Raw genomic sequence first — 21,813 nt, 5'->3', positions numbered from 1 at the left:
TCAGTTTTTAATTTGTTTGTTAAAATTTCCTTTAATTACCAAAGGATAAAATTGGATAACCAACCAAAGCACATAATTAAAAAAAATACGTTTTTTAGTCTTATATAGTTATTAAAATTAAACTTTAAATTAATAGTGTCATTTAAGTAATTATACAAATTCTTTCCTATAAATACAAAACAATTGATAACAATATGATTTTTCAGCCAATGGAACACTGCATATTTCAGAATAATGCAGTAAATATTTATGAGTTGTACTTCGTGGATGGTGAGCAATCTTCATTGGTTGAAAGAACAACATCAAGAACAGTAAATGTGTTTAGAGATCCAACATCAGTTAAAAGATCAGTACAAAATTTATCATGGTCTCCTGATGGTGGTATAAAAATTGCTGTAACACATTGCAATACAGAATTCCAGCGCCCTACAACTGACTGTAGCTCAAATTCGTATATATGGGAAGTTGGTAAGATTGAAAGTTACTGAACTGCCTATTGGTTACTTTATTAAGAATAAATATGAAAATAACACTAAAAAAAGAGATAATAATTATTGATACTTGATATAATGACAAACTTACTCATTTAATGATATTGTCTCAACTGGACCAACTTTTCAAACACACAATTTTATCAAACAAATTTATCTTTAAAAATATGACTTGAGAAAATTTTCAATGACAGATAAAACTATTTTTATTACTCACATAGAATCTATTCTACCATACACACGCACGCATGTGCACACACACTTACCTAATAATAATTTGAACAGAAGCTCAACAAAAATGTATTGTGTTTTACAGCAAAAAAATGTGCTGTAGTAAACACTTCATGAAATCAGAATATTTAAAAATAAAATAATAACCAAGTAAATATTATGTAACATATAAAATCTAACTCAAATTTTTCAAACAATAGAAAAATTAAAAAACCCAAATTTAAAAAATAATATATTTAATGAAATTATACATCAACCAATACTAATCTATTTACAAAAGAACATTATACAATATTAATATTTATTATAAAATAAAACAAACGCCAAATTAATTGTTGAACCCTGTAGTATTTGACCACTTACTAAATGGATTACCTAACCATTTAAAAAAAATACATAAATATCAAAAAACTTTACTTAGATAAGTTTTAGGCCCTTATCCAAAGAATAGTAAGATCTTTAAACGAATTCGATATTTTACTTAATAAGAAAGTTATAGTGATATTTTTTTTCTAAAAAGCCTTCCATTTCCACCTCCACGGTTCAATTTTGCCCATTAACAAACTCAACCAAGATTTTGGGTCGTCATATTTTATGTATCAATTTAAAAGTGATTGGCACAAGAATACGGCAGTTATCATGTCCACAAGAAAGTGAAGTATTTATATATATATATATATATAGTAACTGACAATGGTTTTGGGGATGTGAAACGCAAAAATATGTTGAAATTTTCCAGAAGTTGAGTCATGGTACCCATTACAATAGGTAACTTTCTTATGAAATCTACCTAAAAAAGATTCTTTTAAATTTCTTCTATGATTCCTTTTAATTTGAAGATCCTTTTTTGTGTTTCTCTCATCATTGATTATTCCTGAATTGTTATATTGTAATGGTGATAAATAAACAGCTTGACTCATTCTGGCGTCTTTTCAGGTGAACTTAATATAAATTTGACTAACCATATTTGTTCAGAAGTTTGTTCTGTGTGATTACGGATATTTCCATTATGTTTGTCATACTAATACAAGACAAAATATGAGTAATATATAATATATGTAAAATATGGTTTTGTAATATTGTAATAAAAAATGTCATGTTCTTGATGAATAATATTATCAAAGAAAATTTGCTCCTCAAAAAATTATCATTTACCCTAGGTTTTACTAGATTTTAGTAGGCTTCATGCCCTTCCTCAAAAAATTCTTCTCCTGTAGGTCAGCAGTATATGATGTAAATAGATAGTTAACTGACCATTTAATAGTCAAGTCCATTGCTACTTTCTTCTTTGGTGTTCTTGTAAGTATTTACATGTCCACAAGGTTTTAGAAGGTAACTTGAGTTACCTAATGTTTAACGATCAAATATTAACAATTATATGTATATAAGACATTAAATAAATAACAGTTTTAGAGAGTATGTATGAAGACCAAAATCAAAATATTTTAATGTTTCAGAAAACCCAAATAAACCACTTTTAACGTTACAACCACCAGTATTTATAGCTAGCTTAGAATATAATCCTAAGGACTCAAACAGTTTAGTGAGTGGGTTATATAATGGGCAAGTAGCATTTTGGGATCCAAGACGTGGGTCAGAACCAGTCGAATTAAGTTCACTATATGCTAGCCATCGTGATCCTGTGTCAAGTGTTTTATGGATCAACTTAAAGTCTGGAACAGAGTTCTTCTCTGCATCAGTTGATGGACAGGTTTTTTAAAATTATTTTATTACATTAATTTATAGTTATTTAAGTGTGCTGTAGTTAAAATTTATTTTTGAATTATCTAATTAATACACCTCAGCAGTAAAAGTTTTTTTGTGAATATTCTTACTTTAATGATAAATTCTTATTTTATTAGAATAAATGTTCATAAAAAATCATTTCTTCAAAAAAAAAATGTAATCGCACATTACGTTATCGTAATGTTCGATTATACATATGTAATCGAATACATACGTAATCGTACGTTAGTACACTGTCAAGGGATTGTCTACTATGGCTGCACAATTATTGAATAGTAGAAAAATATGACAGAAGCTTAGGAGAATATACTTTCTTATAGGAGATTTATGCACATAATTTACTTAAGAATATAAATTTTAAATGTCTCTTGGGTTTATGTTTCTTAATATGTAATTACATCTGTTGCAGTTTTGCAATAAATTTAATTCTTTTATTAATTCTGTTTCATTATTATGTGTTTTTTTTTTTGCATTTCATAATTTTTTTACCATACTACACAATAAGTTTTTAAGTGACTGAGGGGGATTTGATTTTTTGTGGATAATGGTATGTTGGTTTTATAATAAATTTTATCATTGTATAAGTTAACTAATTTAAAATATTTAATGTTGATTAGTTATGTTATGGTTAAATTAATCCTTATGTTTCTGTCAAAATTATTACAACGTCCATTATTATCTATGCTCATAAAAAAATGTTATGTGGCAAATTCAGACTGAAGGTCCAAGCTTATTTTAATTTGTTAAATGTTTGTTTGTAATTTTTTACTGTAACTGGTGTTGTGTCTTGGTGCCGTACGCTAAATAAATAAATAATGTTATGTTTATGAAATAATAAACATAATAATAAATTATACACTTCATAGAATTAATAAATTAACATGACTAAAATTGATCTAGATCAGCTGTTCTCAACCTTTCAGGCTCTGTGCCCCCTTTGAACACTGATGTGAGGTCATGCCTCCCCACCACCATATGTGGTCTATCGGAATATGAAACTGAAGCTGGTTAAGTTAAGTTTGGTTAGCTGAAGCTGGTTATTAAATTAAATTTCAGATTTATTTATTTTCAACTTATTACTATTAATATACAATTTGATTAATTTTTGAAATCAAAGAATCGTAGAACTAAATAAAAAAAGTATTTGAGGTAATCTATGATCTACATACATCATTATGCATGTAATATCAGACACATTTGCAACATTAATGAGAGGGCTGGCACTGTTTGTTCTTGACAAGTTTTTGAATATTTGGTTGTAACTGTGACAAAGCACACCTCAGGTCACTTTCGACGTCCAGCCTTGCTCGATATTTTGACTATGTATGCTAATGTATAAAATCCAGATTCACAGATATATGTGGATGAAAACTGTACTAACAACTTCACAGCTTCCAAAGCAAAATATGGGTAAACATGAAAAAAAATAACCAAAAATCTTCAACATCCATGTTTGCTTGAGAAACACATTTTAGATCGATTGCCTGTTCCTGAATATGATCAGGAAGTATACAGACATCGATTTTAAAGTGATCTCTTGTCAACTTAAACTCCTCCCAGTTCTCCTAACTAACATCTGGAAAATAATCTCCAATTTCATTTTTCAGTGCTACCAAATGCCCTTCAATTCATTTATTAGGTGTAATGGAAGATTTTTTGTATCATCGAGGAGGTAATTCAATCTTGGAAAGGATGAAAAGTTTGGCTTTGAACTTTGAAGGCTGCGTTACCAAAGAGCTATCTTTTCTATGAAATGCATAACTGCATCATAAGTCTCCAGAATATTTTTCTGACCTTGTAGCTTCAAAAATGTCTGATAAATATGCCAAGTAAAAGATAAATTTATCATCTGTAAACTTGTACAGAGATCTTCTTGTCTTGAAATCATCATAAAATTTCAACTTTTGATTTTAAGTTAAGTAATCTAGTAAGCATATTACCTTTGGACAGCCAACAAACTTCTGTGTGAAAAAAAGAGTTTCTTGGTCACTTTTCAATTCTTGACAATGCCTCAAAGAGTCTAGTATTCAAAGCACTAGATTTGACATGATTTCCTGTGTTAATTGTTATGTTTAAAGCAGCGTTGATTGATTCAGGTAGACTCTGACAAGCTAAAGCTTGACTGCGACTGACACATTGAGAACCAATTATTTTAGGGTTCTTTTTCTTAGGCAATTCTATAAATCCCAGTAGGCAATCTGTCATGGCTTGGGCTCCATCAGTACACATTCCAATAACTTTATCTCAAGAAAGGTCTCCCAAAAAAGTATGAAGAGTATAAAATACATCAACAGCTTTAGTTATCGTTTCAAGAGATATTGAAAACAATACTTTCTCAAAGAATTGTTTTTGTTTACGCCATTGGCGTAAAGTCGTTTTATTCCAATGAATTCAAGGTTATGGTCGAGTCTTGTAGTTTACAGGCCTGGTAATTTATTTTGCTTTTTTGTAAGGCTTATCTATGTGTATTTTTAAATAGGTTATTTGGATTTATTTTCGATATCAATTTCTCTCAGGCTCCAGCTTGTCTGACTATTGCATCATCGTATTGATGTTAGCTTATTTATATCACGCATTATTTCATTGCTGTTTAGTCTTAATGTATATATTAGGCTTAGTGTTTTTTATTCTCAACCAATTTCAATATTGTCATAGTTCCTAGAAGTCTATTTCTCTTTGTCTGTCCTGATGTCATTTCTTCAACTTGCGTATTCAGAAATTATTTTTATCAGTCTTACGTAGTTCTTTAGTGAACTGCTCGCTTAAATTATTTTTGTTATGTCTTCGTTCCCGAATTCCATACCGTTTCTCTAATCGTTCTCATACTAACAATAAGACACTACTCTTGTTGTCAACACACACACACTCTTCTATCCATTGCTTTGTTCGCTTCCACTACTTCTCACCACGCCAGCCTTTATTCATTCTAGTTCGGACTTTCACGTTCTGCGGATCCTGGTCCTCTTAGAGGGCCAGGCTTCGATGTTTTCTTTCTTTCGCTTAATGTTAATACTTTCGTCGTCTTCGCACTTATAAACGTTGCAGTATTTCTCTGTTAAAATATTTTCTAATTCTACTCGTCAGTTTTTCGTGATTTCACAGTTTTCTATGTTCGTCCAGCCTCGTTTCTTCGTTAAGTTATTCTTCAAATTCTACATTACTTCTCTGTGGAAAATGCTTCAATCATTACAAGTTGTCAATTCTGTCGACGCCGAATTTTCTCCAGCTTCTTATTACAATTTCAGCGAAGCAGAATTTCTTCAAACTCGTTGCTACACATTTCAGACGCCCAGTCTTGCTCAACCTCGAAGCCACATTCTCACCACTGTATTCCTGATACAACACGGCGGACTACGCCCAGGAATTTACTGTATGTATTCGTTTTACCTTCATTCACGAGTTCCTCGCTTACAAATATTTGTGTGCTACAGGCAAGTTCAGTTTTTCATTACTTGTTACGTTAAACCGTTATGTTATCATTAAAATTTGAGGAACATTCAGTTCATCATATCTATGCCTTTCAAGTTTTCAATTTCACTTTTCACAACAAGTACATTCACGACAGGTTACTTACATAAGGTTGTCATTGTTCAGCTGCAACCTATTTCACGTGCTTTATTAATTTCAATTCTGTAGTTATGATAATTAACTCTACAATTAATTTCAATGCTATTATATTGTAATTAACACTTTATTTTTATGTATACTTATCTCAATTTAATTATTGTTATTAACTCTTTTTGTACTAAAATATCATTGTGGCCTTTTTTCTACACTAAACTAGAATTACATGTATTAATTATTCAACGTTAAGTTTGTTGATGCTCTTAATTTCAGAAAAGGCCAGTGCTAATTAAGATTTATTGTAATTCGTTTATCTAAATTAATGACATCCGTTCATTGCTATTTCTCACATTATAGTATATGTCAGTAGTATAACTGTTTGACAGTTACATTTTTCTATTGATATTATGTTTTTCTAAATTTACAATTAAAATTGAGGTGTTTCATGTTCTCTTGTTTTTCAGGCTTTGTCAAAATCTGTATTTAAAAGTGTATATTCATGTTTTTTTGTTTTTTTTTTTTTCATTTAACATCATTGTTCATATGCTGATTTCATTTGATATTTTAATGTATCATTAAATTATGTTATTTTCATAATTTCTTTTTAGTTTTTAAGGTTATGATTCAACATAAGTAAAGTTGTTTTCTTTCTCAATTAAAGTCCAATTTCTTTTGGAAAATACGAGCTGTGTTTTTTGTTAACTTTACCCAACAGTTTTCTTTCAACAAATCTGCAGTAAAACAATAACTGCGTGTTTTGAAATGTCGGTTGTTTAATCACACTTCAAAGAGATGAATGGGGAGCCCTTTACTACTTGATTTTTTAAATCCAGAGCAATTTAGTCAATTCTGCGTTTTACTGTGTCGTTTGACAGAGAAATTTTTGCAACTTTATTACAGCTGTCTTCAGAGTGTAGTACAACAAGCAGCAAGTATACAAGGTTTTATTAGTGACTCACCAATTATGTGTTATTAGTATGAGATTTCTTGTCTTTTGCTATCAACAAGGCAATTTTGAAAGAAGCTTCAACAGCTTTATTATTTTCCATTAGAAAACTTCCAATGGAATCAAGTTTCATGCGTTTAAGACAGTTTTTCTTGAAAATTAAAAAGTCAGTAGGCTTGTCAGAGCAGAATGATTTGTAGTCAAATATCGTTCCAAACGTGCAGGCCGCATTGCATCATTACTCAGAACAACATGGCAAATAACACACTGAGGTATATGACTGCAGTTTTTCTCAATGAAGATAAATCTGTATTTAACAGAGTCTTCACTATATAATCTTTTCTTTTGTAGTGATTTAGCCATTTTCAGTCATACTATAACAAGACACCAACTGTCACTCTATCTTTTTAATTTGTTTAAAACAAAGGCGTCAAGAATCAACCCACCGGGTTAGTTTAGTGGCTAAACAGGAAAAAAAAGGCGTCAAGAATCACAACAAAAATGGCGGCTCACACGCAGAGACGAATTACACGACTGACGACACTGGTACATAAGAAGCTGGAGTAGGCCTACGATTATTGTAATAATCGTGTGTTCGTGTACAACGTACAGAAAACTACGATAACTTTGAAATTATAAATGCGACCACAAAACTGAATAAATTATAGTTTTACTTTTTTATCTTTTTTTTTAAATACACTCACGTCTTCCTTGAAATTCTTCTACGCCCCTCAGGGGGGCACCCCCTAGATTGAGAACCACAGATCTAGATAATGATAAGAATATTATAATATAATGTATTTTTAAATGTAACATTTACTCTAACAAAATTTATTTAATAAAAAATCTAATAGCAGATTCAAAGGTTATTTAAAAAAATAGGTGACAGAAAAGAACGCAACTTTAAAGTTATGTCATTCATCATATACATACCAAATTAATGAAATAATATGTTAAAGAATACGATAATAAGAATTATTAACTAAATTTAACAAAACTTATGTAAATAAATAAAAACAAAAATGAAATTATCATGTGATTACATTAAGTCGGATAAAACAAGCAATCTTTGACATTACAGTTGTGCACGCCCATGATTGTTATATAAAAAAAGAAAAAACATACAAATAAAATTTGTGTTAATAAGAGAGCTTAAACTTTTGTTGTCTCAAATGTTTCAAAACAGTTTCAATTAAAGTTAACTTATTGAAACATACAAAATGGCGGCCACGTTTATCACAAAAGCATGTTTATGGTTTTTGATAAAACATAAATTTTGATAAATTTAATTTTGATAAAACTTCTATTTATGGAGATAATAACGGATTGAAAAATAAATTACATTTGCCGAATTATGACAGAAAATCGATGTTGTAATTTTGTGTTTGTTTTTATGTCGTTCATTTTACGTTCAATTCGATTAAATATTAATTGTTTTTATTTATTGTTAATTCTAGTATTGTAAATCAGTATCAAATTAAGTAATAATTTTCTCACAAAAAATTTAATATTACATAATAATAAAACAATTGATATTAATTTTTCACTTTTGAATAATTTTACACAGCTACTATTACTGTTGATCATGTTAACAAATGCTATTATCACAAGCGTATCTGGAGTGACGAGAACGCTCGTGGTACCTTCCGAAGTAGCCATCAATAAAGATTTTCCCCGAACATATGGGCAGATATTTTTAATGATTATCTTTTGGGTCCTGTCATATTATTAAATCATTTAAATGAAGAGAATTATCTTGCTCATTTGACCGAGAATCTTACATATTTTTTGGAAGATCTACCCCTACAATTAAGAGGAAATATATGGTTTTACCACAATGGAACTCCAGCACACTTCAGTCAGTTGGTATCAGATTTCCTGTAAGAAACTTTCCATGAAAAAGGGATAGACTGCAGAGGGCCAGTGGCCTGTCCTCCCCGATCATCTGACTTAAACCCTCTCGACTTCTACCTGTGGGGCCATTTGAAACATATTGTTTATTTAACTCCAATACTCAACATTGAGAATCCAAAATGGATTTCAAGAAATTATGATTACTCACAGAACTTTTGAACAGTTAAGATAATCTCTCAGAAAAAGACTGGAGACCTTTCTAATAGTGGGCACTTTGAACATCTCTTATAATTTTTAACATAGTTAATAATTAATGTAAGATTATCATAGATAGTAATTATTAGGTCTATTATTGTGAGAGAATTTTTTCTATTTTTGTAAAGTTTACTAATTAAAATAAATTTTGTTCGGTTATTGAGAATCAATAGTTTTTCGCAACTTTTACTGCTAAACAACAGATAAAAACATAGAAAATCTGCTTATGTATTCACTAAATTAAGAAATTTAATGTATTTTAATACCATAGAGATAAAATAGTTAATATTGATTCACTTGTAATTATTCAGATTAATTTAACTGGTACAGATGTATTTAATAGTTTTTCTGGAATATTCATTCTGTTTATTTTCATTAACTCAAAAAAAGTGATAATTAACACTGTTATTTTTTTTAACAAAAAAAAAAAAATATTAATGCAACAAGCACATTAATTTTTTTAATATGCTAGCTGCTTCTAGGAAAACTATTTGCTCTGAGTTATAGGTTTTATATTTGAAGACAATAAGGTGAGTGCATAATTGACAGGTAGGTACAGAGAATGGTATTGCTATTTCTGGAAATAGAAAAGGAAAGACACCGCAAGAAAAACTTGGTGCTCAGTACAAATGCCATCATGGCCCTGTCATTGCACTCGAAAGAAATCCAGCATTTGTAAAGAATTTTCTAACAGTTGGTGATTGGACAGCAAGAATATGGTCTGAAGACTGTAAAGAATCTGCCATTATATGGACAAGGTAATAAGTTATTTATCAAGGTAAAAATGATTAAGAAAGACATAGCCATTCAGTTAAGAGGAACACATTATTTATTAGTTAGTAAAAGAAAAATTTTTATAAAAAATGGATCCTCTAGGTGGTGCTAAGGTGGAGATATTTTGGAAAATTGTATTTATGGTCCAATTTGGCTCATATTCAGAATATATGTTAGTTACATGAAAAGAAATATTTTTGCAAAAAATGGACCAGCTAGGTGGTACTGGGGGTCAAGATATTTATGAAAAAAAAAAAACAAATATACATATAGACTTTCTTCTTTTATATATACAAAAGCCAATGTTGGTAAGTGTGTCCACTGTAGGCGAAAAACTACTGGACCGATTTTCACACAGGAAAATGAGAAAACAGGTAGTGGAGAAGGGCAAAGGCGATATGGAAAGCGGAAAAGAGAAAAATTGAAAAGGGGAAATTGGGAAAGAAAAAAGGGTAAAGGTGAAAGGTTAAATTTGTGAAGTCCTGTAATGTTCAGTTTCTTAATGTTATATCAAACTTTCAATTGTGTTAATTTAATCTACATATTTATGTATTCAAATCTAGCAACAGCGAAGCATTGCCAGGTCAGTTAGTTATAACTGGAACTTTTAGAAAGATTTTATTTTATTTATTTTCATTTATCTCTTTAAGTTACAGTTTTTTAGTGTTATTATATTCAGTTAATTTTCCAAGAAACTAAATTATTGAAGTCACTATTATTTCATCTGAAAATGGAATTATTTGAGAGTTTACATTGAAACCAATCAGTATGGATAAATATTTGTTCAATTTACATGTTCCTTAATTTAACAGCATTTATTTCAATGTTGCTCAGTTTATTGAATTCACAATTCTGGTTTTTAACATAAATTCAGCAGTATAACTATTAAGCATCAGATGAGTTCTGTGCATTTTTGTATTTTTCCCTTTTATACAGCTCCACATCTATTTCACTTAAAATTTAAGTTGTTATTTGTGATGTAATTTCTAAGTGAAGTGAACTAAATGCATTCCACGATTGTAGAACCTTATTTTATATACTAATGATGGCAAGAATTTATTGGAATGACAGTACAAGAAAAATTCCCCTATAAGTTCCAAACATAACCTTAACCCTTAATTGCTTCTTTTTTTTCAAATGAAAGTAATTTCATTGATTTTTTTTATTTCATAAGGTCTGAAATTCCCAAGCTATTACAGAACTAAATTAAATTATCTATACAGTAACTATTAAACAACCTATCAAAGAATCATCAATCATTTGGCATTATTCCAGTACTGGACAGCAGAATTTGCATATAACTTCAATTTCAAAATTTTTTAAAACTGATACAACAGGATACCACAAAAATTGATTATTAGAAATAAATATGGTAAGTTTAACTGTGTTTTGGTGGTTTACTATTACTTGAATGAATGTAAAATCTATTCTAATATGTTAAAAAGTTATTCAAGTTAGATCGAGATGTAAAGTAGAGTGTAGCGCAACGTAGAGTAAAAACTATGGACATGGCTAGATCCTGAGAGGTAGCCATCCTTGAATCTAAAAGAGGGTAGGTCTTCTACTGAATCTACCATAGTTAGTGTGTTATAGTAATGCATTATCATGACAAATCATGATTCGATTTTCATATTTATATAAATCTTCATAAAAGTATACAATTATTTAAAAACACTGTTTTTTTAAACCTGAACTTATATGCTGGCTCCTTTGTTCTTCAATGTTTACACCAATCAATCTCATCTCTTGACCTTCATTTTATTCAATATATACAGAACTTCGATCTAACATTTTATTGTGAAAAAAAAACCATTACATTTTTTTGCACTTAATACTTTTTTGATAAGTAGTATTTTTTATCATCGTTAGTTCATTACTCTCTCATATGCAAATCACTTCTTTGTGCATTATTCTGTTTATCATATATTTTCAGATATTTAATTCTAACATTTTTTTAATTTAGTTCAGCAATAATGGAAGATTTTTGTGTTTAATATTATTTTCAAATGTTCCTTTTAACTTTATTAAGATAAATTAACATGTTTGCAACACAGTTATTCTACTCAATAATAATTAGCCAGGGATCAACATACCACGTAGTTTTCCATTAAAATTAATTCATAAACTAAATATGTATTTTCCCTACCCCTTCCAGAAACGGTTTGACTGAGTGTTTTAATTCAATCACATACGTCTGATCAGTGAAGGTTTCTGTAAGGAAGAGTGAGTAAGTTTTCAGCTGCCAACTATACTGTTGAATTAAGATATTTTACCGCATTATTAATACACCTATTATAAACATAAAAAATAACTATCCATAAACAAAAATGAGTTTATACAATACCATTTTATGGAAGTAATTTATTTTTCTTTTAAACATAGTTTATTTAAATAATATTACCTATTTCAGCAATAAAAGTCTCAGATAATTCAATTTTATGATTTTTAGGTCTGTGATGAGCCACTAAGAAGTATCCGCTGTCATGAAAATGGGCAGTTAATAGCAGTTGGAAACAATAAAGGAACATCATACCTTGTTGAATTCTCTGAAAATCTAGCCACATCAGCTAAGAATGATAAAGCTTTGTTGACTGCTGTCAGTAATAAACCTCATTCACATAATACGTTATATGTAACTTGGCCATGACTTATGAATACTCAATTCAGAAAAGATTAGATCCCAAACCCAAGCACAAATGCCAAAAAAAAATAAATAAATAAATTAGGGTTAATGTTTCAGATTAAAGATTAGTTTATTGATAATTTCTAAGGTGTATGAAATAAAGATAAAATTAAATTCTTCAAAAGTCAATTAGAAATTACAAAGGATAGTAGTAGGCTTTGCTGGTCTTCATTCAGTTGTTTTAAACATTGGTTTTTTTAAGGCAATAAAGGTTTAACTAATTAATTTTAAGAACCATATGAGGTCTGTCCAGAAAATAACCAAACATTTTTAATTAAACGCCAATGAAGATATTTAGTGATGTGCAGTTGGCAGCATTGTGTTCCTCCTCTGTAACCACATATTCTTTGATTGTTGATATCTTTAGTTTTCATGTTGTTGTTATTTGAGTGCAATGTGTTTTAAGTGTTTGTAATGTGCTTCTGAAAATCGTACATTACAAAAATTGCTACTAACGATACAATGTTAAATTTGGCATGAAACTGGGGAAAACTTTCACAGAAACATTTCAGCTTTTGAAAGAATCTTACGAGGATGATGCTTTGAGTCGTACGCAATGTTACGAATGGTTTTCACAATTTAGAAGTTGTTATCAATCAAGAAGGCCTTTGACTTCAACTGATGACACACACATTCAGAAAATCAATGATCTGGTGCACGCAAATTGTCAATTGACCATCAGAAAACTTGCAGAAGAGGTAGCATCTCAATTGTATCATGCCATGACATTTTGACTGAAAAATTGAACATGGATCGAGTTGCAGCAAAGTTTGTTCCTCATTTGATAACCGAACAGTAGAAAAAAATAGACCAAACAGAGTGGACGTTTGTCAAAAACTTCCTGAACAATCCAATGATAATGAAACATGCAAAGGATCATAACGGGAGACAAAAGCTGGGTTTACAGTGACGACACTGAGACAAAAGTTCCGTAATCATAATGGATTAGCAAAGGATCTCCATGCTCCAAGAAAGCACGTCATTCTCGATCTACTTTGCCAATATGTGAAAAAATCAGATGACTGTCCTCCCTCAGCCTCCGTACAATTTTTCCGTTTCAATTTTTTTTTATTTTCAAAATTAAAATCAGTGAGAAAGGACTTGTCTTGAGACTCTTGATGACATTAAAGCAAATTTGTCACGAACCTTAAAGGCTATTTCAAATGAAGCTATCCCGGGGACTGCTTTGCGAAGTGGAATCTCTGCAGGGAAAAGTGTGTGAATAGGGGAGGGGAGTATTATGAAGGGGGGACAAGGACCAATAATCTGTCAAATTAATAATAAAGATTAAAAATAAGTTTGGTTACTTTTTGAATAGACCTCGTATTTTATTTCACTTTGAAAAGGTAATAAAGGTATAACTATTATTTGGTAATTGATCTTTAAAGATCATCAACGATATTTTGATGCAATCTGGATTTTAGTAAGCTAATATATATTTATTTGAAGCCAGTAAATAAGATTCATGTACAACAAATTTCAGTAAAATTAAAAATTAATCTTTTCACATGTATTTACATCAAAAGTGCAACCTTTGCTAAAAAACGAATAATTTATTAAAAAAAATAACATTCACTCATTTCAAACTAAAAAAAGATAGAACCATTTTCACGTTAAATGATATTACTTAAATGTGAGAAATTACATTGTGCTTCTATTTTTAACAATTACCTAATGACATATAAAATTTTCTAACCAATTTATTAAAAATTAGCTCCCCATCACACCTGCGCTATATGGTTACTTGTGTTTCCTCATAGCGGTCAATTCTTTTATTTTATGTTCTTTAGTCAAGTAACCAGAGATAGGTGTAGCAGGACACACATACAGTTACAGTGGCAGTGGCTGTGTTGGTTGAGCAACAAGCACCATATACCTTCAAACTACTTAAAAAATCAGAATTAAAAAAAGAATTAAATGGATTTTAAATATTTATCTGAAGAATATTTGTCAGCCCAAATCTACTGAATACCTAGTTTATTGTAGTCGAGACTGGGAAACTTTACAGTCATTGTTAAATTTTTTTCTTTCTTCATCCCCTTTCAAATTGTTTCTTTACCTTTATTCATCCCCTTTCAAATTTCAAAAACCTAGAAATTGGTTTACTGACAAGAAGGATTACACTCATCAAAAGACAACTGACTTCATTTGTTACCAAGAAATTAAAAAAATAAAGTTTAAAAAAAAAATCCATTTTAAATCCATTTTACATTTTTGAATTTCAAAAATGTACAAATCAATTTTTAGATATTCATATTAAGATTACACACAAAATAATTAAGTTGATATCTATGTCCTGTTACTGAGAAATAAACAAAAAAAAAAACAATTTCATTGTTACTCCATTTTAACCCATTAAACTCAGAATTTCAAAATGGATTTTTTTAGCATGCACTTAACATCGTAAGAAGAAAGTGTATTTGATTATAATGTAGCCAACCCATTTTCTAACACTATTAAATTGATAGAACTGCAGGGTATATTATATTATATTTTACAGCGTATGCAATATGAACTCAATGACCCATTGTGCATTCATCCCACACTATAAGTTTAGAATATTACAAAATTTGTGCAAGTGGACCATTGTTACAAACAGAACCAACACATTTTTGCCCTTATGCAACATTTAATGGTAACTTAAAAGTGGAACATGCTCCCATCATTTATAAGTCTAGTAACTATTCCTCATGATGCTACACTGATTGCAACGTTTTTAGTTGGCAAACTTGAAACAGATTGATTAAGAAAGTTTTCCCAGTGCTTCTAGGATTAACTACAGAAAATGATCTTTGGGTTGTTGCTAGCAATACTGTCATTTATACCATCAAACACCTGAGTTTGTTCTGGTACTAATTTAGGAGGATTAATACTTACAAATTCTTCCTGTTCATCAACGTCGAAAGAAAGTCTTAACATTGTATCATAAGCATTAATAGCTTCTAGATTATCATGTGTTTGTGTTTCTAAACTGAAATCACATAAGTATAACAACAATGAAGCTCAGCGAGACCTCTATTCAATATTTTATCTGAAATTGTAATCTCAGTATTATTGGTTTGATGTCAGATTTAATATAAAATATCTTTACAAAAATCTTTTTGGAACATTTCCCACAATATGGTCGACTGGGCAGGATTACAAAAAACTAATACAATTGCAAGTATTTCTCTCAATTTAAGCAAAGATTGACAGATTGAAGGATCAGCAAGCGTGTCTTTCCAGTAATTTGTATTTTCCAATACGTCAAGTGCAGCACAAGCAGCTTTATATGTTTGGTGTAGCACACCATCAACAGTTTTCAATTAATCAAAAGATACAGGTCCTTTAACATTATGCAATAACATATGCAGATGAAAGTATTCACTATGGTTTAAGATGAACAGTATATACTCTACCCAGAGCAGCATCCTTTTTGATTCCAGGAAATCCTTCAATGTCAGTACCACGCTTTCTTCTGAAAATAAGTCAGATTGACAAAGCACAAAAATGCAAGAATGGTCTTCTGAGGACTTTCAAGGACTCTGGAGATTTTTTCAGTAAAATAAATACATTGATAGTTTGCTAAGTGAACAATAGTGGGATAATGTGATGTATTGGAAAGTCAAAAAATCACCAATCAGCCTCAGATGTACATATATCAATAATGAATTGATTCAATTTATCTCTTTCATTTTCAACTGAAAAAGTTGCTTGATCTGAACCTTTGGTAATATATTGGCAGATACATCGAACTGCTTGCACAGAGTTGCAAAATTCAACATTTTGTGGACATTAAAGCAATGTGACAATTGTAGACAATGTAGGGCGGCCCATTTACTATCAATATCAATTATGTTACTTTGCATGTTTAAAGTTATCGTATGACCTCCGTCCTCTGAACTTCTCCTGTGATAAGTCGGGTAACAAACTGCAGTCTGCAGTTTGAGTGTTGCAAATGTACATTTGCAACACTCAAACTGCAGATGATAGGTTTTTGATGATAGGTATTTGAACATTTTCCATTTATCATACACGTTGATGACCTATTTATATCACCACATGGTCCGTGACACTTATGTTGACAAACAATGTCGTATAATAATCGGTCAACATTTTTATCGTGGAGTTCAGCAGATGATAAGATCAATTTAGTCAGGTGATATTTTAGTTTCTAACCATACCAATGTGACAATGAGTTAAGCCTCGTCTTTGCCACTCAACACTTAGCACAAAGCAGTTGACCAAACCAAATATTTCTTTTCTGTTAATAAGGTTTAGGAGATTTTCATTTTAAAATGGAAAACTCTGGATATAATATCGTGTCTATCAATAGATTTTTTACCACTGAATAGTTTGATTTTTTAATTCTGGCCATACAGAATTGCACATAAAAGTGATAAATAAATCTGGACACCATGTTTACGCATGCATGTCGTAGCATAGCATCTTGAGATTTCTCATACATATACCGTGGGTGAACTAGTGAAAGATGAAGAAAGTATAACATTTTGATCATGTTAGCATTAACATTGGTGTCTTATTGTATAGTATCTTGAAGTTGAATGTAATCATCAGCACGTAATTTTTTTTTTGATATTACAAATAAAGGCTAATCTTTCAGTGATGATTTTGACTATCATGTCAACACAATATTGATTAAGTAAGTTTTTGTAATAATGTAAAAAATTGTCAATGTTATCCCGAACTGCATTGCAATAAATTTTCTGCATGCAGAAAACATTTCTTTTGTTCATTATTATTAAGCAGATTAGTTAGATACTAACTAATCTTCACCCTTAAGATTATCTTAACAATCTTCACAACATAAGATTATATCTCTAGGTCCTTTATCTTCATCAACTAGTAAAACAGCAACTTCATTAGTAGTTGGAGCATTATAGCGACCCCTATGCTGACTAACAGGTACACGATCAGCATGAATTATTAATTTGAAATCTTCCGCATTATCCAAAGGTGTGTTGTCAATAGTGCATTTAAACTCTCTGATCAAATTATTATGTTCTAGCAAGTTTTGCTTTAATTTAATTTCTAAGCATAGATTATTTTTAATTATATTTTATATTTGTATTTTTATTTACTTATTATTTATTTATTTTATAAATATTTATTGCTCAACAAATACTGCCATAATAGATCACAGAACCAATATATCATTCTGACAAATCAAATACAACTGCATTAACCTAACTACTATACTTATATCAAAGAAACAAATTAAAATTGTCTATTATTCAATAATTAACAACTATCGGCAGCTTACGCTCTCGTTATTAAGTAGACTGAATGTAGAGCAGCAACATGTCTGCCACCTAGCAGAGAGCCAATACACTACGTAAAAAGTTGTTGAGCACAACATACATCATCCTCCGCCTAGTGGAGAGTCAAGATTATTGGAAAGTAAAGCATTATCGTTAACACGTTTTTTTTTTATTGTTTTTAATGTTTTTTTGAGATGAAATATATCTACAAGCCTTCTCAGTCATGCTAAGAAATATGGGAAAAATTTGGTTGCAATTGATTAGGTTGTTTTTTTGTTTTATGCCGAACAAAAAACCCCCTTCCTGTATGTATAATAGTATAGATTAAATTAAAAAGCTTCTCTTTTATTATACAAATATTACTGTTAATAAGTTTTTAATAATACTAATTAAATAAATATTTTGCATAATTATTTATAAATACATAATTAAATATTTGTAATGTCTTTAAAGTTACAACTTTCCCAGCTTGCTGTTATTTTATGTTTATTATTATGAACAATAATAATTTTTCTCTGTTTATTTTATTGATAATCTGATGCAAAGCTGATGTGGTTTTTCCTGATGCTTCAAGATCTCCTGTTAAATCTTAAAAAAATCTTAAATGTTAAAGAACAGCACTGGCAGTTTGTTAAAATTTTTTATATTTTGTTTATGCTGACAAATACAACTAAAGAATCTCTCATTCTATATCCAACTCAACAATAGTATAATAAAAGTTTGCAAACTTTCCATTATGCAATATATTTTCAGCACTGTTATCTCATAAAAGCTTCTTAGCTCTGTGGGAAAAACTAACAGCCTCTTCAAGCTTTTAACAGACTTGTCTGATCCTTCCAAAGCTCTATTAAGTAAAACAAGATATTACATAAAACATGAACTGAACAGTACATCCAATAAATGACTAAAAAAGAACTGAATAACACTTTCGAACATATTTGTCGTAAGTAACAGAAAATAAATTGTGATTAAGAAAATTTTTAAAAAGTTCTTCATTCTAGTCTTAAGGTTGATGTTACACAAAATAAAATACATAGCTAGGAAACTAAAAAATTAAATATATAGCTAAAAAAAAATAAAAAAATACATTATAACATTTTAGATGTTTGAGAGAGAGAGTCGAAGAGAGAAGATAATAGAAGGCAAGATGAGAGAAGTAAGATTAAAGGTTAAAGTGAGAATAAGTGAACAAAAAGAAGTAGGACCAAAACCAGTACCAGTTATGTCTGCAGCTGAACTAATGTTGGAAGCTGCTGAAAAGGACTTCAATGATTTGTTGGGGAAGGTAAATAATGAAAATATATTTTAAGAAGTATTTTTCATTTATATAATTACAGATTTGTCAGTTAAAACAGAAACATATTTGAGATACCTTTTTCCTTTAACACTTGTTAACGTGCTACTGCAGCTGCAGTTACCCAAGTCATAAAGGTACGTTCTTTTTTTTCACAACAAACTTGTCTCCTCTTAAATGCACAAAAAAGAACTGATATTTTTTAGACAGAGTTTTTTCAATTTTCACTGAATTTTCTTTCAGTGAACTTAAATAATATTACATATACAGTTTTGATTCATCATTAGTAGAGCCATATATAAATAAAGGGTTCTGGAGAAGACTGTAAACTGCCCTAATTGATCATCATTTTCACCATTCATTCCCTTTTCCTTATCCTTCACTCCTTCTTCCCCATTATAAGTTTTATGGATGCAGATCTGACTATCAACTATTCCTTATCCAATGATTATACCAGTCACACAAAAAACAAGGAAACTTTGTGTATCAATATTATTTTGAGATCACCATTTAGGACGAATCTATGCCAATCGGTACTTTTGTAAAGAATGTTAACTTGAATGTTAAAGACTAATTCTCCTTCTAAAAAATATGGAAGAAAATCCTTTTCTCTGTATCTGAACCAGGAAAATGAGGTGCCAGCTGCTAGCGGGTTCTTCTCTTTAATCCTTGAACCAAACAATTCTGAATTTTCTTTGCTCAGATGTAAGTCTCAAACCAAATCGTTTAGTTCAGACTGTAAATAAAGCTATGGTGTACAGCTATCTATCTCCAGGTTAGTACTCCTTGATGTGAGATCACTTGTGGAACCATCTATTACGTAAATTTCTGGAGGAATTGGCACTGGTACGTCTGGGTATAAAGCAGATCACATACTTGGATACACGATTTTTATTCTTTAAAAATAGAAGAGTTAATAAAAAATTCTTCAAAGTAAAATTGTGAACACCGCTACACCACTGGAACTCCCAATCTGATTGCTTCTTGTTCATCCTTTGACCACCATTGAAGTCCTTCAACACATGTGTAGCAAATGTAGTGGGGTGCTCAAGTTTTGTTTTGAGCTCCTATTCTCAGTCCAAAACGATCCTATTCTCGGTACACTTGTACGAAACATTTCTTTTTTGCCTTTACACTATTAACTCACCACAAATGCAACAAAAAGAATCATATGGATTATTTATTTATGTATTAGATTTAACAAATTTACTCACATGCCCTCTACACAGAACTGTTCTCGTTGCAGCGCCAGTAGAGCTTGTCAAAACACTCTGGAGATTAAATACTTCAAGCCTTCAACTACTCGGTGCAAGCCCTTTGGATGGCTGAAATGTCTTTCAAAATGCACCCTTTCATCTTCAAATTGAGTTTTTGGTAAACAGGGCGGGTGGGATAAGATGGGATAATTTGATTTGTGGCATAATAACGTGTTAAAATTTACTTATATTTATAACAATAAAACATGTGCTGGGGGTGGCATTGTCGTGCAAGAGAGTCCAACTGCTCGGATCCCCGTACTCCGGCCAGATTCAATGAATGTGACATATCAGGCATTTCATTACTTCCAAACAGAATTCACAGTTTGACCACTTGGGACAAATTCATAATGAATCAAGCCCTTTGCGTCGAAGAATTCAATCAACATCGTTTCCACTCTTGATTTTTGCTGCCTGACTTTTGCGAGTCTTTGTGGCTCCAGGACTCAACCAAGCAGTGGATTGACACTTCAATCGCAGATCGTACATGAACCACCAGCTTTCATGCCCAGTTACAATTGTTTACAAAAGATCGGTTGCGCACCAGCTTTCATGCCCAGTTACAATTGTTTGCAAATGATCGGTTGCGCTATCGGCAGTTTCAACAAAGTCTTGAGTGCAAGAAAGACACACCTGGTTTTATTCTTCAGTCAAGGAATGAAACAAGAGCACCACCTTTTGGTAGTTCATTTTTTCTGTTAGAACTGTACATACCATGTCTAATGAGGTTGTTTTCATGAACAGCTGTTGACAAACAGATGTCATCATTCAACGATCTCTACAATCTTTAAACCGCTTCCACAATGTGTATGTTGTATGAGAGATGCAGCTTCATTGCTCAATGCTTGCTTTATCATAGAATAAGTCAAATACAAAATTTTATCACTCTTCTCTGTTCCATGTTGTGAGCTCACACAATGTCACATGAACACATCATATGCAGCCAAATATACTTATAGTTACATATACTTATTTACATACTTATCTCCTGCAAACATGCCCATAGGCATCTGTACTGCAGCTTGATGTATGAAACTTAATCTAAATTACCAATTAACAAAATAACTATTTTTTGTTATGTATTTATTTATTTGCATTATCTTATTTTATTATCTGCATTAGCAATTATTGTGTCCCTATGAAGTAAATCTTTCATGCCTATGTGGCTGAAAAATGAAGATATCTGGTTGTGCAACAGCATGTTGCACCTAAAGGTAACTTACTTTTAAATGAGACAAACCTAATTAAAACTAATTTTATATTCTGCTGCAGGAGACAATAAAAGGTGGATCAGATCTGATAAAAATGTCTTGGTAGAAACTGCTGATTGTGATGGTGATGAAACTGATGCAACTGATCAACAACCACTACCAGCAATTGCAGAAAAACCATCTGAGGATGAAAGACCACCTTAGCAAGAGGAACCATCAAAACAATAATTACTATTATTAATGAGTA

The 21,813-nt window shown here is 30.7% G+C and overlaps 1 protein-coding gene across 1 annotated transcript; it reads left to right on the top strand.

Moving 5' to 3' along the window:
- Positions 1–194: 194 nt before the first annotated feature.
- LOC142326942 (dynein axonemal intermediate chain 2-like) lies at positions 195–21,770 on the top strand. The gene is made up of 8 exons (XM_075369672.1): positions 195–468; positions 2,180–2,433; positions 9,637–9,845; positions 10,674–10,737; positions 12,311–12,457; positions 18,908–19,090; positions 20,955–21,036; positions 21,628–21,770. The coding sequence occupies exons 1-8, from the start codon at positions 195–197 to the stop codon at positions 21,768–21,770; spliced, it is 1,356 nt and encodes a 451-aa protein (XP_075225787.1).
- Positions 21,771–21,813: the final 43 nt, after the last annotated feature.

This window comes from Lycorma delicatula, chromosome 6, assembly GCF_047948215.1.
Source record: "Lycorma delicatula isolate Av1 chromosome 6, ASM4794821v1, whole genome shotgun sequence".
In the NCBI taxonomy this organism is placed as follows: Eukaryota; Metazoa; Arthropoda; class Insecta; order Hemiptera; family Fulgoridae; genus Lycorma; species Lycorma delicatula.
Note: the sequence above shows the minus strand (reverse complement) of the source record. Positions and strands in the feature narration are given on the sequence as shown.